A 25,748-nucleotide genomic window follows, 5' to 3' on the forward strand; every position below is an offset into this window, starting at 1 on the left:
GGAGAAGCTTGCTTCACTCAGTACTGTCCGTGTTGCACCTGATCTGTCTGAGAACTTCAGTCTTCAGGCCTGTGAAATCAGCACATTTCAACACCAACAGATGAAGAAAAAAAAACAAAAACCTGATCACGACCACCAATCTTTAACTACAACTATTCATTTCTTCTAGCAGGGAAGTGCACTGTTAAACATAACAGCCCTGAGATCTTCAAATGCCTTTAAATCAGGGGTAGGCAACGTATGGCCCGGGTGCCGAAGGCAGCACGCGAGCTGATTTTCAGTGGCACTCACACTGCCCAGGTCCTGACCACCAGTCCAGGGGGCTCTGCATTTTAATTTAATTTTAAATGAAGCTTCTTAAACATTTTAAGAACCTTATTTACTTTACAAACAACAATAGCTTAGTTATATATTGTAGACTTAAAGAAAGAGACCTTCTAAAAACGTTAAAATGTATTACTGGCACTCAAACCTTTAAATTAGAGTGAATGAATGAAAACTCGGCACACCACTTCTGAAAGGTTGTGGACTCCTGCTTTAAATAGAAAACAGGCAAGTTCCTCAGTTACCTGCTACCTTGACTAAGTTACACTGGCATAGCAATATCTCTCAGGGGTGTGAAAAATCTATAACCCGGGGAGACATGGTTAAGACAAACTAACTCCCTGGAGGAGACAGCACTAGGCTGACGAAGAATTCTTCTGTCAATCTAGCCACCGCCTCCTGCGGAGGTAGATTAACTACAGCAGAAACCCCTCTGCTCACTGTAGTGAGTATCTACACTGAAGCCTACCGCACTGCAGCTGTGCTGCTGTACCATTTAAAGTGTAGACATAGGCCTGGTCCACACTACCAAGTTAGGCTGATGTACGCTGCCTTGTGTCAACCTATTTGTGCACGTGTCTACACTTAAATTTGTCTCCCGCTGGTGTAAGTGCCCCATTACACCAACATAGTAACACCACTTCCTCCAGTGGCATTGAGCCCTGGTAGCTGTACTGAGGTCGATGCAGCGGGAGTGTAGACAGTGCATTACTTACGTCAACCTTAACAGCCCTCCAGCAGCTGTCCCACAATGCCAGACACTGACTGCTGTGCTCAGAGTTGTGAACACCATGGCTCAGGGACGACAGAGACCTGAACCATGATTGTCCAGCTTGGCGAGCACATCTAGCAGCTCTCCATTGTTGCATGAAACTGCTCAGCTCACCCTGCGGGGCTACATGCCCCGGCTTGGAGCAGAGAGGAGATCCTCTTCTCCCCTCAGGCCCAGGAGATCCAGTCTGTGCAAGCACAGCTATGGCCCAGCTGCAGAAATGTGTACATGTCCTATCACATTGCATGGGGCATGCAGAAGAAGGATACGACAAGCACTAGCAGCAGTACTGCATAAAAGCCAAGGAACTGCGTCAGGCATATCTGAAGGCCAGGGTGGCGAATAGTCAATCCGGTGCTGAGCTGCAGACCTGCCACTTTTACAAAGAGCTTCATGCCATACTTGGCAGAGACACCCCCCCACACTCACCCCACCCCTGATGATCATCGTGGAAACCTCTGAGGAACCCGATTCAGAGGCCCCTTTCTGTTGATATACTCTGGAGAAAAGGGACACACGTGCTGACTGTTGCTCCACTGCAGTTCGAGAACCCCACTGCTGCAAGGCCATCCGCTATGTCCTGCAAACTCCAGAGAGGCACAGTCCTGCGTAGCAGGAGTTGATTACTGTCCCTGCACACTTGCATGATAACAGGTCCCACAGCGGATTTTCCAACCCTAAAGTGATTTCCTACTGACCGGTAGCAATCTGACATTGCAAGTTTTCACAGCGTAATCACCACTTGCTTCTCCACTGTCAGCGCAGTTCTCATTCTGGTGTCCCTGTGCTGGAGGGCTAGGAAGAGCTCAGGACACAGATCCAGGAATGTGGCTTCGTGCATCCCAAAGTTCTGCAGCCACTGCTCATCATCCCAAGTCTGCATTGTGATGTGATCCCACCACATCATAATGTTTCTCAGGCCCAAAAGCTGCATTCCGCCATCTGCAGCTGCTTTGTGAATGCCACCAACACCTTTGAATCGGTCCTTGTCATGTCCCACAGCAATCTGTCTGCCAAAAAGTCATCATGCTCCCTGCTGATTCAGTTCTTCTTATGGCTCTGCAAATACCGGAGGATCGTGTGTGCTGTTCTTGCAATGCTTATGACAATAGGTCAGAGCTGGGCAAGCTCCATGCTTCTGTCAAAGACGGCAGATAGCGAGGAAGGCTGTGCAGGTTCATGGGATTTTTTAATAAGACACAAAAATGATGGGCTAGAGATGACATTATGGGATGCAGACAGTTGCTCCTGGTCACCCCTGCACAACTTGTTTCTGCTCCACCGTGCATTGCCAACACTTCCTGAGACAGTGCGCTGGATGGAGGCAGGCTGCACACTGGGACACCTACCCATAGTGCACTGCACTGTGCATTGATGCAAGCACTCCTGGTGAGTACGTGCATTGCTGATGCAAGAAGCCAAGTATGTACACGCACAAACGATGCACTAACCATGGCAGCTTTAGATCGATGTAACTTATGTCGGTAAAACTTTGTAGTGTAGACATGGCCATAGCCTTTGGTTGGCCTAACTTCTCCCAGTCCCAGAAGAGCCCTGAGTTTTGGCTCCTTGTTTGAATGTTAATGCTCAGATCCTTGAAGCAACAGGACCCTGATTTTTATGGCTGCCCAATGAACAAGATGACTGTCTAGTCTGCATAAGTGTCAATGGTACCAAGGCGACAGGAGCTGGTATAAATCAACCTAGGTCCATTGACTGCAATAGAACTATGGCAATCTACACCAGCTGAGGATGTGACCCACAGTCTTGGTACCTCTGAAACACACAGATCAGACTTACACAGACATGAAAGACTCCTTGTAGTTGGCGTGCAGATCAAGGCAGGTATCTTTTTCCATAAGGAATCCCAAGGCACGGCTGAAGTGGCCAGAACATCCCATTCAAACACACGAGGGACCCCCACAGTACAAGCTCCATTTGCTGGGTTGGAAAGCAGCTAATAAGCTTCCGAGAAGCTGGAGAAAATGCTGCTGCAGATTGTGCCCTGCCGCTCCATTTGGGGGAGCTGAGCAAACAGCCATGGGAAGAGATTATTGTTCAAATGAGAGTGCAAAGTTTGAGCAATGGAGCCATTCAGGAATGAGAAGAGGCCAGCTACCAAAACAATAGGAATCACCAGCAGCTGGGATTCGATGAATAGGGGGTGGAGGGAGGTCTCTCCACTTGGGAAGCCTGAGGAAGGAACAGTCGTTGTACAAACCTGTCTAGTGACAGAGGAGGAGGAGACCTGTAGGCTCAGTGATCTCTTGGCTTCAGGTGCCCATCTCGACCTGTCTAAGACAGAGTGGATGGGAGCTGAAACATTAGGATCTGGAAATTCAAAAGGCTTCACAAATAACCCGACATTGACACTCTCCACTGGAAAAATGCTCCCTTGTCTCCCACGAGAGAGAAACAGGGAAGGACAGAGACAATTTAATATCTGGGGCTGCTAAGAGTCATGGAGCCAGCATTTTGGTGTCTGGTTCTCACCACTCTTGCATCGATCGTATTTGCTACTGAATGTCTTGCTCCTCCCACGCCCAGCAACCTCCTGTAAATTAGAATTGGCAAATTCAGATGAGTCAAACACTCCCAGCTGGGTCTTGTGCATTTCAGCCCAAGAGTCTTGTTCCAAAGACTTCCCAGAACCATTTTCAACGTAGCGGAAAGCAAGTGACGTTACTGCCGCACTCCTGGACCTGCATGCACACGTGTGAAAAACAGCAGGCTACTCACACATCTTTGCATTCTAAGCATTTCACTAAGAAAGCCATGGACATTTGTCTGTTCGACATATGCCTGCAAGCCCCAGCGAGCGATTACATTCCCCTCATTCCAGCCCCACAAAGCACAGCTTTAAATTCTTTTGTACATACTGAGGCTGCACACCCTAGGTTAACAGGAAGAACAGCACATTAACCTAGCTTGGTGGATGAGTTACAAATCTCAAGGTTATGCCAAGAAAATTATTTGAATCACCGAAAGGCTTATTCATCACCTGATGGCATTTGAGATAACTATGGCGGGTCAAGTCAGAAAGCGAGCGAGGAACTGGGAAACTCACTTTGAGCCCTAACCAAGAGAAGGAGAATACCCTGACCAGTGACGTCAACAGACACAGAGGATATGACACATCTCACAGGACTGGGACCTTTATCCCCTTAGAATTCCAATCCCAACTCGCTCTACATTTTGATCTCCTCCTCCAGATCTAGTGACACTGCTGAGACTCCCAGTCATACGTCCTGTGTCAAGACACTTACTTGAGTCAATTCCCAGCTCTGCCACAGACATTCCTGTGTGACTTCGGGCAAGTCACTTAATCTCATCTCTCAGAGATTCCCTTTATACAAAGGTAGAGATCTCACATTAGCTTTGCTGACTAGGAAAATCTAAGGGCCTCATTTTGATTGTTGGCTTCATTTTAATGGCATAATTCTGCATCTGCAGACAATGCGTGTGCACTGGTCATAGCATTTAGACCTCCACTTGATTTCCAGGCATGATCAGATAGCAAGACAGCTAAACTCTATGAATCGGATTTCTTGCAAGTGTAAAACTACACCCAGAAAATCAGGGCATAAAAGTTAAAAGAATAAATGGTTACTGTTTTCAGGTAAATACACAAGGGGATTTCTGGATTTTCAATCTGACAGTGTCCCTTTAACGACTCTAAAATATGCAGTGATTCGGTTTGAACAAGACCAGAGCCCAAATACAGCTAATCATAGTAATTATTGGGTGAAAAAGAAATGTAGGTCACACCCATTCATCCAGACCTCCATGGCAGCTTTGGTCAATTCCTGCTCCTGAGATCCTGTCCCTTTGCTACTTTCATTAGCAATCAGGAATTCATCCGTAAGAAATATCCCCTAAATGACTATTCGTTGTGGGTAAGAGCTGAGACTATTCAAACCAGACAGCTGCTCCTGGGTCCAGATTCAAAATCATACCAAGAGACAGGCAACAACGTAAACAATAACAAGGTCCCATATTTTCAATACTTACAAGTCAAACATTTTATTGTGAAATCTGGATACCAAAAGACTCTTATCTAGAGCTGTAACCACATCTGAGGAGTTGACAAAGGAGCAAGTTGGAACAAAAGGTTCCGTTTCTGAGACAGAGACCATTTTGAGTGAAAAAAAGATGGTGATGAGAAAACAAGGCAGACTGAAAGATGGGAGAGTGATTTGGACAAAGAAATTGATCAGGATGAGTTGGTATCTATGTGGGAAAGGAAAGGGGATCGATATTTTCAGTTTGGGTAGCTCATAAAGAATATGTGTATAAGTAACTGAACACACGGTATTTGACTCCAGTTAAGATTCTTCATATTTTTGCTACTGGAGAGATGCTGTAGTGGATGAGTTGCAGGGAGAGAGGAACATACTTGCACTTGTGATGGTTGTGTCCAGGGATTAGTCAGTTCTGGGAGAAAACTATTCAACAGAGTCATTTTATCCAGCTTCCCCTAGACATACCCTGACCGGTTCACGTAATGCTCCAGTAAGGAAGCTACATTGTAAGTAGAATGACAAATTAATGTACTTGTTATTGTTAACAGAAAAACTTTGTACTGCTCATTACTGGAAAACAGACCATGGAATTGTGGCATAGTCAAATATGGACTGTCCATGGAATAGAAAAGCTTTCACACCAAGTATGTACTCAAGAGAAGCACCAAAAAGGGGAAACTTGGTCACCCTTTTTAGTGTGCTCAGTGGAGGAGAGCTCTTTACCCAGGTTCTTTGACTATTAACCTGATCCTCAATCAACAAGTAATGTGCGATTTCATATTTTTATTAATAGTTTTATTGTAACTTCACCTTAATAAAGTTTCCCCCCAAAATGCACTGACTGCAGGCTCCAGGTATTCCTCAGCCAGCAACAACTGGCCCCCTTTGAGCTAACCCCTCCTAGAAAGCCGCACTTCTGGTCAAGGCTGAAGAGGCCCTCTATGAAGCATGGCAGAAGAGGGAGAGAATTAAAGCAAATGCATCAAGGACAGTCCATCTCCAGCAGTGTCCTGTCTCCGTGTGGAGCCTTTTTTTGCCTTGCTTAAAACAGAGCATATTGTTACCTGGTTCTCAGGTCTTCCCCAGTTCTTTCCCTGCTAGTGTGTCAGCTCAAAAGCAACTGTGGGGAAGGGGACATGGAGGAAAAGAGAATGTAACACCTTGCCCAGCAAAACTTGACACCACTACAATCCTATGGCAGTCATATCCCATCTGCAGATATACAGGCCAACGGTATCCAGGGCAGCATCTTCAGCATATAAACCCGAAAGCAAACATATTTCACCCCTGCTAACGCCTATGTTATAAATACATCCCTCACACACATACCACCAGATCCTCTTCTAGTTCCCAGAACAACTTTTTTTAAGGGTCAATTCCTTTGGCTGTGATAAAGCCAGACTTTATTAACTATCCTTTGAAGATACAATCATGAAATCAGGTGCCATGGTGATAAGTGTCGTATAAAAGTTCAGATTACGAACACGACAGATGGACTCATCAGTTAGATTTTAGCCACTAGAAAAGGGGTTTCCTTCTTTCTTCTTTCCCACGTGACTTAACATTTTACAAAAACTCAGTGACAGAATTTTTTGTTACCACATCTGACAATATTCTTATTCTAAGATGAGTGGCAAGAAAATCTGGGTTTTTAAAAAATCTGTTAGTTATAGATTTGTAATATCAGAAGCAAAGTTCTGTGTCCCATGGATAAACTAAGTGAAGCATTTGCAGAAGGTTTTGTTTTGTTTTTAAAGGAAAAAAGCAATTGGACCTGCTATCCCATCTGTTTTGCTTTCCTGAGTCCAGAACGAGACACATTTCCCTACAATAACTTTAAAATTGTTCCTGCCCAACTGGGCAGGAAGAGAGAGATTGCTGTGTTTGCTTCTTGCGAAATGCTCTCAGACACCACGGTGATGGGCAACCTTGTAAACCTACATAGATGGACAGACAGATTTTTAAGGAAAACAGCATCTCCCATAATCACTGCCAATCCAAAGGAGATTTGAGGGGATCAACGGGGATTTCTACCAATCCAAAACATCTCTCCAAATAAAAATTAGTAAGAGAAAATCCCATTTGTTCATAAAATTCATCGCTGCTCCTTGTTCCATAGGAGGAGTGAACTGAAGGAGGCAATTCACATGAAACTTGGGAATGGGGTGCACAATGGGGAATTATTTCCGAATAGCCACAATGCAAGAAATGAATAAATCTCAAGATACATAGTGCTGGATACCCAAGCAAGTTAATATAGGTGGGAATGGTTCACCCTCCTGACTCCACACTAGGAGAAAGGCATCCAGGGAAACCCAAATAAAAGCCCAGTAACTCAGTTACAGCAACTCATGATTCTTCCCCCACAGGAAGTTGCCTGCCCCACCCTTGGTTGCAATGGGCAGGGCTCTTCAGTCAGTGACTGTGAGAAGGAAATGCTCAGCCTGAAAAAAGAGTATGAAGTTAATGCTCTACCTGCACCAGGTGGCCTGCAAGCCCCTAAGGAAAAAAAACAACTCAGTATTTGTATTTACATTTTTCCCTGGCTTCCTCAGTGCCAAAGGGAGCCAGTCACAGGAGCAAAATAACAAGAGATCTGGTCATCTTGCTGCATTCCTCCACTCAGGAACTGGACGCGTTTGAGAAGACAAGATCTTGTTATTTCAGCTCTGGGAATGGCTCCAGAGGCATTCAAAGACTTGTGAAACAAACACAAACACTTCCGGGGCACATGCCTGGTACCCGTCTGAGAAAGGACCATACTAGGCTTCCCCTCTTGTGGAATGAAGAGGGACATGTCAGGGCTGCTAAGGGTTACACTGACAGGTTTCTCGCTGGCCCCTAGAGAGTTCTAAAACAGGGAGGGATGACAAACTAAAGAGAATCGGATAGAGCAAACATAGAGGTCCTGAGCAATACTGAGAGCAATGCAGCATTGTCAGAGTTTTATGTGAACAGAGGGAATGTCAAGGGGGCGTTCAAAGCGTACAATGGAAACACAGCAGCAAATATAGCTACTTGATAGATTTAGACTATAGTTATCTATAGAGATAGATGACTGATGAATAACATGGGTTTTCAACTATACTATGTCTTGGAAAACAAGACAAACCCAGAAAAGCCAATACTAAGGCAGCAGAGTAATAAACTATTGTTAGTTGCAGCAGTAGTTCCTTCAAATCCACATCTGACAAGGAGGATTTTAACACCTCATCCCTCCAGGATGCCCTTGTGTTTACTAATGAGGATAAGCTGGAGGAGAGACTGAGGTAACAGAATGGGAGGCAATCATTTGGCCAGGACACTGGGAGACATGGGTGACAGCTTAAACCACTCAACTATTATCTCGATCCTGGAGAAGTAACAAATGACTAAAAGTCCAGGGATGGTACAGTCCCAAAGCATCTGCAAAGGATAACCTAACAGCTACAGGCAAGATTCTGTCTCAGTATGTGTGCAGAGCTCCAAGAGGGACATTTGGGGCAGTTTATAATGTATGGTTCATGGACATGTTTGGAAATGTGAAAGCCAGCATAGATGTGGGAAAGGCAGGCCAGACCAGACAGAGCTGATTAGTTTGTTAAAGGGAATAACTGTTGGTGCAGATGCAAAGAGCCAATTATTTACTCTCTCTTGATTTTCAGAATGCTTTGGATAGTGTTAACGTGACAGTCAGGGTTAGGTAAATTCCATTTACACCCACTTTATGGCCCATGGATGCTGCCACAGCAGTGTAAAGGGGACTTAGTGTAAAAGAGTCAGGCCTTGCAAGACCCTGCATAAGGGCAGGCCCATAGCTGCACCTCGGACCACCCTCAGAAACTCCGTTCCCTTCATGGTATTTGCATCTCTCAGACTGTCATCATACAACTTGCAAGCTGTCATCATACAACTTCCCCTGAGCCATCCCTTACCCAAATTATCCTTAGTTCTTTTAATCTCCCATCATAAATCAATCCCTTCAGTCCCCTGCTCACAGGGAGGAAACATGCATAAATACTGAAAACTTCCCTGCTAGCGAATGGCCCCATTTATCCTTCCCCATCTTACACCCACTAGGCTAGAGATCAATGCTGTCCTTTGTTTCCTGCAGGGTCAGTGCATTACATCAGTTACATTTAGAGCTCCTGTGAGTGCACAAAGTCTTTGGAACACCTTGAAAAACACAGACACAATCTCTCTCTCCCTCCCCCTGCCTCAGCAGCCAAGGCCTGGGTAATTCTGGAACTGACATCCAGAAGAGCAGAAGCAAAGCCATGGTTTACATCAAACATGCAAATCTCATGTCACTAACACAAACCAGACGCCATCTTCCTCACTCTCTACCGAGAACAATGGCCTGAGTTCCTATCACAGAGAAGAGCAAGAAAACAACAGAGAAACCTTAAAGAAAAGCAAAACAAAATCAATCAATCAGTTAGGGATAAAACATAAGACCGGAAGGCTCCAAGTTTCCAGAAGGAATTATCAGGTTGCTTTTGAAGCCCCATTTTGGCTAACGGGCTGGCAGGTTACGGTAGGAACATTAGTCTGCAGAGAAGAGAGCTCTGCCGGAGGCCCTTTGTTTTGCTGTTTTTTTGTTTTATTTAAACAAGAGGAGACATTTAAGAACAAAGTTAAATGGGAGGAGTGGGCAGGAGTGATTTTCATGCCAGGCTTGGGGGCATCTCCTACCTTGGATGCCGTAGAGCCGGTTGAGACGCGATCTTCTGGTTTCGTCAGCGTATGGCACAGCAAGCCAGGGCATCTCGCTGAAATACTGCTTGAAAGAGTCCTCTGACCTAGGCAATGGACATGGAGGTCAGATAAATGCACCCTCATTACCGTCCTTCTGCAGCCCTTTTTCCTGTTTAACCCTTTGCCCATACGCAGCCTAGCAGATGCCTGACACCTCCCCAGGGCCCAAAGCCCACCTGTACATAGGGCAGGCCAACTCGCACCCACCCAGGGTGAGACCACATTGATTTTAAAGCCATTGCCTCCACCAAAGAAGGATTTTTCAGCAAGTTTCAAGAAGAGAAAATCTCCTCAATTCCGACAGCTGCTGCTCAAGGGCCCCGCAGTCCTCGGGCTTGTATCCAGGGCATGCAGGAACCTCAGAGCAAAATGTTGAGCCCACCTCAAGGGTTGTGGGCTTGCTCTTGACTCCACCCCTGCCGTGGCTAATCCATCTTTCCCCTGGCTCCTTCAATTTCTCCCCAGAGCCAGCAGGGTGAAGGTATCTGGCCACTGCGGAATCAGAGCCATCTCATGCTACCAGGTTGGGGTGCAGGGTCCTTATTATCTGGAACAGCCCTGTCCAGTCCTGCCTCCCTCTCACCCCAGACCTACAGCCCGGTCTCCTGTGTATCCAACAGCACTCCTAGGGAGAGGCCCGATTGGTTTCTCTCTTTAAAGCAGGTGCCGTATCCATTGATACTTGGAGTTTCTTCCACCCCATGGGCACATATCAAGCAGCTGAAAGTACCACAAAACTGAACTTCTAGTAACCCCCAGCTCTCTCCTTGCTTCGGGGCATGAGTTTCTCCAGTCTGGCCTGCAGACATGCCTTGCCCCTCCAGCCCCTGCACCATGGCACAGCACAGAGCTCTCCAAACCAAACAGCAGACATTACCTGTCTGCGCTAACGAAGACAATCTCAAATTTCTGCCCCGCCTCCTTGATTTTCCGGTAGGACTCCACCAAGACCCTCGTGAGGCTTCGGCAGGGGGGGCACTGGAAAAACACAGAGGAGCACATAGTACCTGGACACCAGGGACATGGCTCTCATTGAAGTCAATGGGCCTGATTCACTCCACAGCTTCCGTCAGCAGGGGCAACAGGGAGCCCCATGAGGTCCCCATGATCTTTGCTTTCCCAGGGGGCCTAGAGGCAGTCTTGCAGTCTGCCAAGTGGCTGGGCCTGCTGGACAGGGGGCACTGACTCAGCAAGTCACCAGTGCAACCTCCACTAGCTACCTGGAAGGGGAATTTCACCTCAGGCACAGCTGCCCCTACAAAAGTGACTCTGGCAGTCCAGCCAGGGCAGGGTGTGGCTATCTTATGTGAGCCGCTGCAGTCAGGGCTGAGCCTTCCCACACAGCTGCCACTCACCTCCAACCCCTTCCATTTACTCTGCAATGGAGAGGTGCCAGCTACTCACCCAGTGCGCAGAGAAATAGACCCCCACATGAGAGCTCTCCAGGGAGGTGCTGTCCAGCGACTGGCCGTTGTTTCTGAGCAGAGGCCCTGCAACAACTTCACTGAAGGGTTTTGGTCCCCAGGGGAACTCCAGCCCTAGGGGAGTTTGAGATGGGCAAGAGGAGAAGGCAGAAAGAAGAAGACTGAGAGCCACATCTAGCCTTTACCCTTTAAATGGCTTTACTGAGTCCCTCCCCGCTTCTCCAAAGGCATCTAGCCAGGCAATCGTGCAACAGACAGGAGCGGAGAGTCCTCTTAATCCATCTGCACTGATGTCTTTCCATGTAGACCTCCTCTGCCCCTTTCCACCCAGATACTGAGCCACATCCCCACAGGGGGGTCAGCACCAAATGTTAACCAACACATTTGTTCTGAAGGGAAACCCACCCTCTGACACACATCACCCCCCGAGGGACACAGAGGAGAGCCGCCTTACAAAGGGCCATATTCTCTGCCCCCCAATCCCAGGCAATCAGGTTTTCCATGGGGGGAGGGGGGAGAAGAAGAGTGTCCCTTAGAGATTCACACTCCCTCCCAGGGTTCAGCCACTACTGGGGTCTCAGGGATGAAGTCGTTTATGCAGCCCCAGGTTTGTCCCCCTCCTCCCCACAATGGAGTACTGTCATAAACAGATAGCTAAGGGTTAATGTTTCTTTTACCTGTAAAGGATTAACAAAGGGAACCAAACACCTGACCAGAGGACCAATCAGGAAACAAGATTTTTCAAATCTCAAGGGAGGGAAGTTTTGGGTGTGTGTTCTTTGTCTCGTCTCTGTTGCTCTCTAGTCTCTGAGGGGATCACTCTATCTCCAGGCTTTCTAATCTTCTGTTTCCAAGTTGTAAGTACAAAGGTAGAAAGACAATAGGCATATATTGTTTTTTTTTTTTGTATTTACATGTGTGTGGTTTGTGAATGTTTTAAATTGTATTTCTTTTGGATAAGCTGTTTATTCATTTTTTTTCTTTTAAGCAATAACCTGTATATTGTCACCTTGATACAGGACCATTTATGTCTTTTCTTTCTTTTTATATAAAGCTTTCTTTTAAACTTGTTGGATTTTTTTTTCCTAGTTGGCTCAAGAGATTGATTGCAGCTCACCAGGAATTGTGGGAGGAATTAAACAGTGATCTTCCAGTCATCCAGGAGAAGTACGAGGAGACAAGGGAGGTTGTTTCCCTTTGTTGTGAGACTCAGCATCTGAGTCTTCGGTCCCCCAGGAAGGTTTTGGGAGACCAGAGTGACCAGACACTGAATCTGCTGCTGTGCACGCTATCAGATCTAAGCTGGTAATTAAGCTTGGAGGTTTCATGGTAGCATCTCATTTTCTGAACTCTAAGGTTCAGATCTGAGTAGGAAAGCTATGACAAGTACTCACCCAGCTAGGGTGACCAGATGTCCCGATTTTATAGGGACAATCCCGATTTTTGGGTCTTTTTCTTATATAGGCTCCTATTACCCCCCACCCCCTGTCCTGATTTTTCATACTTGCTGTCTGGTCACCCTACACCCAGCGGACCTGTGCAACTGCAAATCTACTTGCTGCCCTCGCACCTCTGTCCCCAGCCACACTACTCAGGACACCCCAGGGGAGCCATGCTTTGTATCATGCAAAGGATCCACATCTCCTACATAGGCTCTCGGTATCCTCTTCCCCGCCCCCTCATCCCCCTAACTCCACGCAGCACAACTGCACTGCTTTCTACTCTGGTTAGGACCCTCGGTGCCCACAGAGGGGCAGGATCTGACCCTTAGGGATCCCTCTGGCTTCTAAGCCGCAAAGTGTTTTTGCGCGCATTCACACAGTCTTGAGATGTCAGAATGCTCTCTGGGAACAATGCAAATAGTACTGCTTTGGACGGCCGGGTCATTGCTGCAGTCTGCTTCATTCTTCCCTTTTAAATGAGTTTGGCAGACCTCTGCAGGGTCAGTTCTCTCTGCCCATGACTGGGGTGCAGGCCATGTATTCTGACTATTCATCTTTTAGAGAACAGATCAATCTGCCCATCCCGCTCCTTGCAGCCATTCTGCTTCTGGAACAGCTACCATTTAAAAACCATTGAGAAGCAACTGATGTAGCCTCTGTTACTGCAGCTCAACTCACACCTCAGTCTTTGTCTTTTTGGAACATCAGCAGGCTTCCTTAAAGCTGTCACCATTTTCATTTCCCTTGCACAGGGCTGCTTTGTCCCTAGCTTTAAGACTGGATAATGGACACACAGGTTTCCTTGCCCACCTGAAAAAGCGTCTATATATTCTGACTATTCCTGCTTCCAGTTCCCAGAATAAGCAGCCCGTAAATTCAGCCAGAGCTAAAGAAACATTACCAGATGGCTTAGACCACAAATTATACTTAGCCTGTCATGCTTCACAGCTCCCGCCCCCTGCGTTACACCTAGGGGCTTGTTTTCAGGATCTGTCATTCCCGCACTGGGGAAATGACAACCGCATGGAATGCAGAGGCACATATGCTGAAGGGTCAACGGTGGGCAGGCAGGTGCCACGCTTTCATTTTGTGTAGGGACTACAAATATGTGTAGCAATGTTTGTTTGTGTTCATCACTTGCCGATTCAGAGAAGGCGAGGTCTGGTATAAACACGCCGTGTGGTATGATTTAGAAAAGAACACTGTAGCTTCTTTTAGGCACCATCTGTAAATACCAAGGGAACTGTTCTGTCTCAAACTGTGTGGTGTTACTAATGTTCGCACCACTCACTCGATGAGAGCAGCACAGATCTTAAGTTATGAAAAAGGTGGGTCCTCAGTTTGTCTGCCTAGGCCCCCCAGTGAAATGCATACTGCAGCATTTCATTTCATCCACCTTTTTCCTCATTTGCACTTCAGACAGCAAACCTAGAAGGGATGCCTTTGTTTGTTAAAAAATGAAACCTTAACTCTAATGGGAACAATGCAGGGAATTTCATGCTGAAAATAATCCAGTGCTTTGATGAGGTAAATCGGATGATCTTCATTTGTTTCCAGGCACACTTTGGAAAGGGAACTCAAAGAGAAGCAGCCTGTCAGCCGTCACATGGGTGTGCAGTGCTCCAGGTCTTACCTTCTGGGTCATCCCGGATCACCAACAAGCCATTTCTGCACACAACCTTCCCCGTGGAAGCATCTATAAATATCAGCGATGGAATGTTGGAGACTCTGTATTTGTTCCATAGTTTTAGCTGTAAAAGAGAGCGAGAGGGAGAAGAAGAGGTAAACTCTAAGCAGCTTGACCATTAATACTTTGGAGCAGCAGCACCTTACAGGGCAGCGATCAGAAAGAAGCAGAAGACGACAGAGCGGCAGTTTGCTGCAGAGCATCCAAAGGTCTCACACAGGAGCCCAGCTACTTTTAGCCTGGTGACCTCAAAAGAAAATGGCATCGTTTTGACCGGAACTTCCTTGTTTCACTCGGTTGGTGCCCAGGCCCATGAGCTAAGTTTGCATTCTACTCCCAGCTCTGCCACGCACTTGCTATGTGACCTGGGACACGGGAGTTAATCTCCTAGTGCCTTTGTTTCCCCTCTTGTGGAGCACTTTGAGATCTCTGACTGGAAGGCACTGTACATGGGATATGCAACCACCACCACTATGTGGCAATCCTGTTTCAGCTGCTTCTTCACCATTCATTATTTACACTAATCTCCAGTCCATGCCCAAGACATGTTCACACTGAAAACACGGCTGAAATCCAGAAACGTGGAGCGATGATTCTGCCTAGACCCTGCTGCATTTTAGCCACCTTGATTAGCAGACTAGAGGTCCCCAAACAACTTAACTTCGTCCAACGCCAATAACTGAAACACTCCTGGGGTCACACACTTCTCGTCTGGCATCATATTTCTGCACGTACAGATAAATAAATTCTGAGTTCTAAAAAACACCACGACTAAAAGGAACTATAGAAAGAGGAAGATAGCTACTGGCAAGGCATAACTTGCAGGTGTACGTGAGGCTTGGAAAGCCTTCTGTAACCACTCCAATACATTTTCAACTGTAACTAAAAGCCAGGAAAGGCTGTGGTCTGAGGAGTTGATCTCAGAGCTTCGAGTACCTAAAACATTCCAATCTGAGCCGTTCACTTACATTTTTCCAAGGCACTTCAACCTAAACAGCCCGGTGATGAATTATCAACCTCTTAAATGCAATCAGATCACAACACAGAACCAGAGAGGACAGAGGGGAAGGGAGGGAAGGAAATGAATCATTAGTTTCCCACATCATCAAATAATGTGCTGCAAACGCTCCCTGGCACCATAGATATTTATGACATTCACTTGGGCCAGTGGAGAACAAAAAAACGCAATGGAAGAACAGCAGAATGGAGCCTCAATGTTAATAAAACTCACAATTCCACTGCTTCTGATACTTTACGCTCAGTTATTCTGCAAAGCAAACTAATGGATCCAGAATAAACCTCAAAGCACATGCTTCTGTATTCTGATCCATCTTATTATTTTATTTCTCTCAGAATCATACTCACAAGTCTCAGCTGAAACTGGGCCCCCATTGTGTTAAGCACTGTTTGATGGAGATGCTGAAGACTCTGTATTGTGCTAAGAAACAATCCCAGCCCTGAAGAGTTTACAATCTAGTGGACAAGACAGATGAGGGGTGTGGGAAAAGGATGCAACCTCCAGCCAGAATGAACTGGGTGATCTAGCTTTTTATATGCTTATAGACACTCAAGCTAAGGGGACGAGTCATAGAGACATTTAGGTTTTAATGCCAGTATCTAAATCGCTCTTCTGGAACTTGTTCCTGGGCAAAAATCTGTATTCTGTCCAGGTTATTGTGTTGTGAGAGACTTGACAAGGCTATCACAATTTATCCTACCTGAAACTTGTTTGATGATCAAAGTCCTCTAGGTCACAAATATCTAAAAAAGGTGCATATACAGATTCATAATGGTTTTTTTCTTTTAAATCTCCATTTATTAGGACCTACAGAAAACAATGCCTGGTGCTGTTCCTGCTAGCACCAGTTTCCTAATACACACTATTCCCAGGGCTAAGCTGGCATCATTGATGATGCTGATGCATAACCTAAATTGATTTGGCCACAAAAGCTGCAAAGACTTTGCTAAATGTACGTCAGCCGTGTTAAACTGAGTCTGGTTCAAAACACAGAAAGTAAATCCAAGTTTGTGAAGTTCAAAGGGATCTTTACAAGGATCTAAGAGGGTGTGGCAAACAAGAGGTTACAGAAAGTAGCTGAAGAGCTCTCTGTATATAGCTGCTCACATTTTACTCTATTTTGTTGTGTCTTTGCCATATTCAACAGACTCCCCTCAAGGCCCTACAGTATCCTGCGGCAGATTTCCTTTCGGGGGGAATGGCGGTAGCAGTCTCTACATTATGCCCAACCAACAGTGCTCCTAACTCAGCCATGTATAATCGACAGGGTTTACATGTCCTGCACATCTGTGGGTGCTGTATAAATAACCAAAGGTATCACTGCAGAGCAACCTGAGGTTCTGGGGCTGCGCAGGCTACAAGGCCAAAGGGGGAAGAAGGGATTGAGCCTGGGACTCAGACTCAGGTCACTGTTATGGTAGAGCTGGGCATTAAGTGCAGACCCACAGGATCCAGCTCAGTTATACACAAATCTCAAGCAAAATAAGAAAAATCAGTCACAATGGCTGACTTTCATGTCGAATCCACACAGAACTGTGACTATCACAGAGTTTCAACTCAAAATCATCCATCAGTCCCTCGTCCACTCCAGACATCTGTGAACCTCATCAAAGCTGGGTGGTGCTAAAACCCAGCTGTAAAAGAAGCTGAAACCTGGTAAATTTCACACTCTGTTCAGTGTTGGCCGAGAACATTTTGCACAGCTCTGCTTACCTGCCTCAATGCAGCAGTCTGTGAAGTTTAAACAGCTCAGATTGGTGAAGAGCTCTGTGGTGATGATAATAATAAATAAATCCCTTGACAAACAGCTATATAAGTCCAGACTATTAGTTGGGCTATAATTCAAATGCAGCATGAGACATGGATGAACAAACAAGACAATTGCATTTAAGAACACCAGAATGTGCTGTCATATAAATGCAGTTATGAAAGGCTTGAATAGCAAATTAGTGGTCTCCAAGCACTAGCTGTATTAATGTGGATGTCTGTATTACAAAGTACATGAATGCGCTGTTCAAAGTCTGAGCAGTTTGATTTGATGATTCTCCTGTGCATTGGGAAAGCTGATTGGAAATGAAAAACGCATGCACTGAAGGATGATTGCCAAGATTTACCACCATTCCCATGGCAATGAGCTCTTTCAATCATACTCCGCTTTCCAAAGCAGATCAGACACTTCTAAGAGAAAGACGAATGGCTCATTTTACAGCAGGTCTGTTCCGAAAGTACATGACCTTGATAGGAAACTGTTTTTTTTCATTTACTGCTTATTTCTGTAATTCAAATTCCCTTGGATTCTCTCCTCTCCACTCCAAGAATGGGATAGATTCCCCCCCCCCCTTTGTACAAAGAAGAATATTCTGTGTTTTGTTAAGAGTTGAAAGGGAATAGTGACCTTAGTAAGTGCCAGACAGGCTCAGCTTTTAACCTTACAACTACTCAAATTTATAAATAGCCGTCTGGTGGTTGGAAACTTTCGTTGTTAAAATCATAGTGAAACATCTGGAAATAAAAGACAGCAAAGAGATTCCATCAGTACTGAGATACTACAGAGGTGGATGGGCACTACAGAAAAACCGAGGACCGATCAGCATTTGCTATAGACAGTAACATAGATTGAGAGATGTAAGACCAGAAGGGCTCACTGTGATCACCTAGTCTGATTTCCTGCATAACATGGACCAGAGCATTTTACCCAGTGATTCCTGCATCAAGCCCATATCTTCTGTCTGAGCTAGAGCTTTAAGAAATACTTTCAATCCTGATTTAAAGATGCCAGTGATAGAAGAATGCACCACATCCCTTGGTAAATTGCTCCAATGGTTAATTAACCTCATAGTGAAGTATCTGGAATTTTAATTTGTGCAGCCTTTGAACAATACCTGTCATACAAAAATGAAGCCAACAGAGATGACAGGTCCCCAGCATGTCATGCTCTGTCTTGAAGCTGCTTAGCTGAAGACAGAACATGGAGTGCTGGGATCCTGTAGCATCAGCAGGCCACACAGCTGTATTAAAGGCAAGAACGGCCGCAACGTGTTTCATGTTATAGAAATTCCCTCTTAGATCCAAGCAAGTCACCAATGTGGCCTGAAACTGAAGGGAAGATCTAGACCTGAAGCCAATGTTTCCACACGCCTGTGCAAAGTGAAAGCACAGAGCTTGGCGAAGTCCTACCACTAACTAACTGTCTCTACAAGGCTGTCAACGTGGCACAAACAGACTCCAATTACTGGCAAAGGATAGTTGGCTAAATTTATTCTGAGCAATTTGGCATTTGTGATCCACACAGTAAGGCAAATGAAAGAGAAAGAAAAGGCAGTCACAGTACAAATAGGTGAACAATCGCCCCTGAAAGGACCATCTATTGCGCTAGGCATGGTGGATGGAAAGCCAAATGTGAGCTAATCAGAAACCACAGGAAGATCAGAGGATGCTGCAGGAGAACGCTGCCTCAGCAACTTTTAAATGCAGCTTTTCCTGTCTGGAGGAGAATTACACTGAAATAACATGCTTCTTGCTCTGAGGATTTGATCATGCATTTAAAGAGGGGATTCTTTGCTACACTTCCCAACAGCTGTTGCAAATCTGCAGGATCAAGCCAAACCTAACACAGATGTGGAATTAATCTAGACTTTTCAGTCTGAAATCAGCTGATCCTTTCAAACTGCTCCTTACTCCCAATTCACACTGTACTCCTGGTAAGTTAAACAGTCCACTCCACACAGAAAGCCAGTTGGAATAGGAGCTGTGGAAGCATTCTCTTCTCAAGACACCACTGACATAGAATGACCAGTTTATACAGAAATATACCTGGTACCAATATTCCCTCTAATTTTTTCATCCGTGTGCGTAATGAATTTTGTTATATGCATCAATATGGAGGTGATGTGTGGCAGGGATAGGGCCGAGGGGTTCGGCGTGTGGGAGGGGACTCAGGGCTGGGGTGCGGGGGGGGGGGATTAGGGGTTTGGGGTCCAGCAGGGGGCTCAGGTCTAGGGTAGAAAGTTGGGACGGGGGGGGGGTCAGGGCTCTGTTTGGGGGTGCAGGCTCTGGGGCGAGGCCAGGGATGAGGGGTGTGTGTGTGGAAGGGGGCTCAGAGCTGGGGCATAGGGTTGGGATGTGGGGGGTGATGGCTCCAGCTGGGGGTGAAGGCTCTGGGGTGGGGCCAGGGAGGAGGGGTTCAGGGAGCAGGCTCAGGGCTGAAGGGGGGGGGAGGTTTGAGGGCTCCAGCTGGGGCCAAGGGTGAGTGGTTTGGGATGCAGGCTGCTCCGGGGCTGAGGCGGGGAGAGAGAACTCTCCCCAACCCTCTCTTGCTGCAGCAGCCAGAGCCCTGAGGAGAGTGGCAGCTCCTGGGCTGGGACCTGTGCGGCCCTGGATAGCTTAGAGGGAACTTAGCCTAGCAACTTGTACAGGAGCTTAACAGAACAGTTCCAGTAGAAAACCGAGTTACCGGTTTTGTAATCTGATCCATAACGCAAAGTCATCAGTGGATTTAATTGGCAGGAGCTTGGAAATCAGAACCTGAGTTCAAATCCTGGCTCAAGTTTGACTTTACATACAAATCACTTAACGTTTCAAAGCCTCAGTCCCCATCTGTCATACAGAACGAACATTGTGGAGTGATCTGCTGCTTCATTAACTATTGTTGGTAAGGTGACTGGAGAGCCTCAGACTTGAGGCGTTATGAGAGGGCAAAGTATTGCTCTTGGTTGCTGTGCTACTGCAGTCACTAATCATTTGCTCACTTGTTTCCTCCATCTTGGTGAGCTGGAAATGGACCAGCATGAAGTACATGGGAGAACATTGGAGTTGGACACAAAAATCAGATTACAGGTGTTAAACTAAACACCCGCACAGCAAGAAACTTCTCTGTTCTAAAGCACATAACAGCCAGGGGACAGGTTATAAACTTACTGGGCTAGAGACTGAATAAAACCGACTGGTTTGGGTCTCAAGGAGAAAGAGGACTCTCATTCTCCCCACTGGCATGCTAGTAGGAATGGGAATCTCTCCCTCCACTAACAGCTGCAGGGTGCTATTTTTGGTCATGTCGACTGACTTCTCAGCCCTGGTATCTGCGTAGGATGCATTAACTCACTAGTGCAAACTGGGCAGGGATGGTTACCACTGACAAAACATATAACATGAAACTGCTTTCAGTGCAAGCAGAACCCCAAGCATGAGATTTGTTCCCACTTGAACTTGGTTAGCAGCAGCCCACTATGGCAACTGGTATCCATAATAAGGGTGTTTTCACTCTCATGTTATCTGAGCAAAACTGTGCTAGACTCCACTCCTCAAACTGTATTAGGATAAAGAGTTTTGCTTGTCTTCATCCAAGTCAGATGAATGCTCTGAGAGGCATTTGCCCAAGCAATATCATCATATTTACTGCAACCCAGGCTTCTGCCCTAACCCTGGGAAATTCAAGCAGACAAAGTTAATTTAAAAACTCAAGAGCAGATCTGTCAACAATAATGAGAATGTGTTCCCAATATGGAGTGCTGCTGCTTGCCATTAAATGAAAAGCAATGCAACATTTCCTTCAAATTCTCCTTTGGAGGCAGTGCCTTCAGAGTCTTGTTAATTTCCTCTGAAAGCCCCTTAAAAGATCCTGTTTTCCACCACCCTAACAATTGGACATACTTCAGTGCAGCTGGGTTTAGTTTTTTTCTTTGGGGAAGTCAGTATATTGGTAGTAGTTTCTAGTGAGCAGATAAATAAATTAATTTGGTATTTGGAGACTGTGGGTGGGGCAGTTAAAAATTCTTCTAAATTCCTCTTACAGAGAAGTGATACTGTAAATTAAAAATTAAAATAAAATATTTTCCCCTTAGGAGCACAATTATACTGATAAATCTTAGAATTGTTTAAAGGCACATTGTCTGTTAGTTTAATCCCCACAATCAGTTGTGGTTTACAGAACCTAACATGGAAAAGTTTTTCTGTTTGTAGTTAAACTGCTCCCTGCAACATCTACAATCCAAACACAACAGCAGTGAGTGATTACCAAGAATCAGGAAATGAAACTGACCAGCGTAGGCTCATTGTCCAATGTGAGTGACTTCAAGAAGTAAAGCAGGAGCATTATAATTGGCAAAAATGTTTCAGCACGAGACCGGAAACAGGGAATGGGAGAAACTTGTAATCCACCTTCCCCCTCACACAACAGAAAACGATTGCAGAGGGGATTCATAAGTCATAAACTACAGGTTGAGAATTGCTGGGGTGCGACATCTTGCCAGCAATGCAATACAAGTTTAGTTCTTCACTACGATACTAACAACAAATCCAATCCTCTCTTCCTCCTCTCTCCTGCATATGCTATTTGGACAGGGATCATAATTTTTCCCTCCAGTGGAAGAGACACAGACAGATAGACATGAGCTTAATTCCTGTTGGTCTCTCATTACAGGGCTATCAGCTGAAATACTGAGAGGTCTGTTTGAGAAACGTACAGGTATTGCTCTGCTGGAAAAATGACTATGGCTCCGGGAGCTAGAAAACACAGGCTAGCTCCAACTGTCCTGTGGATTGGTTCCAGGATGTCGAGACATCCTCAATAGTTCAAGACACTTCATTCTCAGTCAGTGCTGTGAGATGAATGCCCTCCCCACTTCCTCACCCCTAATGCTAACTCACAGCTTGTACATTGTGCCCAAATGGATTTACAAGTGAGAGGGGGCCACCCGGATGTTGTACGCAGCAGGTGGGCGCTGCAGGACAACGGACCATGCCTTCGCCCTGTCAATTCAAATCCAGTTAATGCCTGTCCTTCCAATTCAAGCTTAGCTCAGACTGCCTTCACAACTCTCCACTATCTCCTTGTGTAGCTGAACCTCCTTAATCCAAATAGAACGGGGGGCATGACATTTCTCTAGGTAGAAAGGAGGACTTCTCAAGGCAAATCATCCCTGCTGGAGGACTGAATTTGGAAGGATAGAGAGCTGAATATGTGGGGTTGGATACATTATTTTTTACTGTGTTGCTACTTATCTCTCTCTGAAAAACAATTGCAAAAAAAAAAGTACAAGAGATAGAGATTTCCTCCTAGAGCATTAATAAACAGAGGAGGAGGCACTTGCACTTGTAAAGTGCAATACACAAGATCAGTGAAAATGATTCATAGATTCCAAGGCGAGAAGGGAATAGGGTGATCACTTAGTCTAACCTCCTGTATAACACAGGCCCCAGAACCTCCCCAAGATAACTCCTAGAGCAGATCTTTTAGAAAAACATCCAATCTTGATTTTAAACTTGTCAGTTATGGTGGATCCACCACAGGTCTTGGTAATTAATTATCATCACTGATAAAAACTATATCTTATTTGCACTCTGAATTCATGTAGCTTCAACTTCCAATCGTTGGATTGTGTTAGACCTTTCTTTGCTAGATTAAAGAGCCCATTATTAAATATTTGTTCCCTATGCAGGTACTTCCAGACTGTGATCAAGTCACCCCTTAACCTTCTCTTTCTTAAACTAAATATATTGAGCTCTTTTAGTCTATCTTTATAAGACATGTTATCAAATCCTTTAATCACTTTTGTGGCTCTTCTCTGAACCCTCTCCAATTTATCTACTTCCTTCTTGAATTGTGAACACCAGAACTGGACACAGTATTCCAGCAAGAGTCACACCAGTGCCAAATACAGAGATAAAATAACCTCTCTGTCCTGCTCAAGATTCCCTTTTATGCATCCAAGGATTGCATTAACTCTTGTGACCATCGCATTGCACTGGGAGCTTATGTTCAGCTGATTATCCACCACAATCCCCAAAGCTTTTTCAGAGTCACTGCTCCCCAGGATAGAGTCCCCATCCTCTAAGTATGGCCTACAGTCACACTTTTGCATTTAGCCATATTAAAAATGCATACTGGTTACTTACACTTAGCAAGTGATCCAGATCACTCTGTATCAGTGACTTGTCCTCTTCATTATCAGTCACTCCCCTAATTTCTGTGTCATCTGTGTACTTGACCAGTGATGATTTCACGTTTTCTTCAGGGCATTGATAAAAATGTCAAATGGAATAGGGCTGAGAACTGATCCCTGCAGGACCCCATTAGAAATACACCCGATGAGGAGTCCATTGACAATGATCAAGATGTTCCTGTTGCTATGTGTGTATTGGGCACTGAGCAGCCAAAGGAACCATCTGTGTGGCATGGTGGTTCTCTCCCTACTCCCCCCCCACCCAAACCCTTGAGAAGACACAGGCCAGCTGAAATCAACACTGTAAAACAGTCTCTTATTCCCCACAGGAATTACAATCAAATAATGCATGCCTCAACAGCTCTTGCTGGGAGCTTCTTTTCCAGCTCCATGTTCCAGTATCAGACTTTGTTCCACCAATGTGGGTTTGTCAGCTAAAAAACCTTAAATGAAATAAATAAATAAAAACACCACTGCTATTTGTATTGTCTCCTTTAGCCTACCTCTGATTCAGCTCCCTAGTCCCATCAGCATCCCTGCAAAGGTGATTCATAAGTCAACTGGCAATCCCAGATGCTTTGCATTTTTGCAAAGCAGCTGCTGGATGGCGAGTGTGCAGAGAGTCACAGCAGACTCATGTGACTGCCTGCAAGTTTGCACCCAGAATATTGTTCATTTTGTGATTGATGAACAAAACAACTATTTAAAGATCAAAAGGTGGAAGAGAACAATTAGTGTAGGCTTTTCTAGATGATCTCCTGAGCTAGTGCAGGGTTGTTTCCTATACCTTTTTAGTGGTTTGTCCAGTCTAGTTTTAAATGTCCTCAAGTGACAAGCCCTGGACCACCACAATGTCAGTCATCTCCATCCTTCCACCACAATCTCACTGTCAAGTCATTTCCTTTGATGTTCTGCCTAAAATTCTCTTTTTAAATCACCCCATTGCCAAAAATCATTCAACTCACCAACTCAGGCCTTGTCCACGCTGTGATTTCAAACACTGCACATCCTTAGGATAGACGTGAGTTACACTGGTGCAGCTCATCCCAATTTGGAACGCTGTCTGGTGCAAATCACGCTGCCCTCATGTAAACCCTGTCTATACTAGGAGTATCTACCAATGCAGCTACATGGGTGACAGGAATCTCAGTGTAAACTATTACACACATTTAATCTATTTCCCCCTGTTAAGTATCCTCACACCTTCTTGTCAAACTGTCTGAAATGGGCCATCTTGATTATCACTACAAAAGTTTTTTTTCCTCCTGCTGATAATAGCTCGTCTTAATTAATTAGCCTCTTACAGTGGGTAGGGCAACCTCCCACCTTTTCATGTTCTCTGTATCTATATATATATCTCCTTACTATATGCTCCATTCTATGCATCCAATTAAGTGAGCTGTAGCCCACGAAAGCTAATGCTCAAATAAATTTGTTAGTCTCTAAAGTGCCACAAGTACTGCTGTTCTTTATAGTGTAAACTAGGTTCATCCTAGCTAGAGCCAGATTCAAATATCTTTCTCCCTTCCAGCATACCTAATCCCATTAACACTCCATCCTCAACCAATGCATGGTTCCATCCTGACCTCCTGTTACCCTGCTCCCCTCCCCCCACCAGGTAGCAGTACAAGCTATTTACATTACCAATTAAGCCACCCCAATTACCTTGCTTTACAATTTCCTGCACTAACAACCAAGCCAACCAGAGCACTTTATTTGAGGGCAGAGCAGTGCATGGCCACTAGGCTCTGGCAGACACTCCAGAGCGCGAGCATGAGCTGCCTCCTTTTCGCAGGATACAAATTGCACAGGCTGACAGACTGGATTTCCTACAGCCCACGGCTGACATGAAAACACCCAATTTGTTGAGCAGAGCTTGGAGTGACTGAACAGTGGTTCACATGATCTATGGAGAGTGAAAGTCTCAGGGCTAAAAATGGAGAGCAAAGGAGGCCTGGTTTGTTTTAGGTTTTCAACTTGTAAAGAGAATTCAGGACTGGTGAAAGGTGGATTGACATGCTGTACCCAGAACAAGTACAGTGCAGGCAGCACAAATGCAAGCTTCCCCCATGCTGACCCACAAACTCTGACCTATGGGGATCATTTCACACAGGCCACATCCAACAGCCATTTGACAGCGATGGGTCAACCTTTTCCTAGGGTCAAGACACTGGACTAGGACCCAGGCACCCTGGGTTCAATCTCTGGCTCTGCCAGAGACTTCCAGAGAGACCCTAGGCAAATCACACTCCGTCTCAGGTCCTGCTCTATAAAATGAGGATAATCCTTCCTTTCTTCCATCCTTTGTCTCTCTTGTCTATTTAGATGATAAATAGTTCCTCAGGGCAGAGACTGTTTCACTAAGTGTTTGTGCAGTCACTA

General features: G+C 45.5%; 1 protein-coding gene across 1 annotated transcript in view; it reads right to left on the bottom strand.

Moving 5' to 3' along the window:
• The window catches only part of NXN (nucleoredoxin), a 114,190-nt gene that overhangs the window by 24,535 nt on the left and 63,907 nt on the right, over nt 1-25,748 (bottom strand). Inside the window, exons 2-5 of the mRNA XM_032785425.2 lie at nt 14,355-14,472; nt 11,260-11,393; nt 10,733-10,833; nt 9,793-9,899 (exon numbers count right to left, since the gene is read on the bottom strand). Coding sequence (XP_032641316.1) covers nt 9,793-9,899; nt 10,733-10,833; nt 11,260-11,393; nt 14,355-14,472 — 460 coding nt within the window. The remainder of the gene's footprint in view (nt 1-9,792; nt 9,900-10,732; nt 10,834-11,259; nt 11,394-14,354; nt 14,473-25,748) is intronic.

The sequence above is a fragment of the Chelonoidis abingdonii genome, chromosome 20, assembly GCF_003597395.2.
Source record: "Chelonoidis abingdonii isolate Lonesome George chromosome 20, CheloAbing_2.0, whole genome shotgun sequence".
Taxonomy (NCBI): Eukaryota; Metazoa; Chordata; order Testudines; family Testudinidae; genus Chelonoidis; species Chelonoidis abingdonii.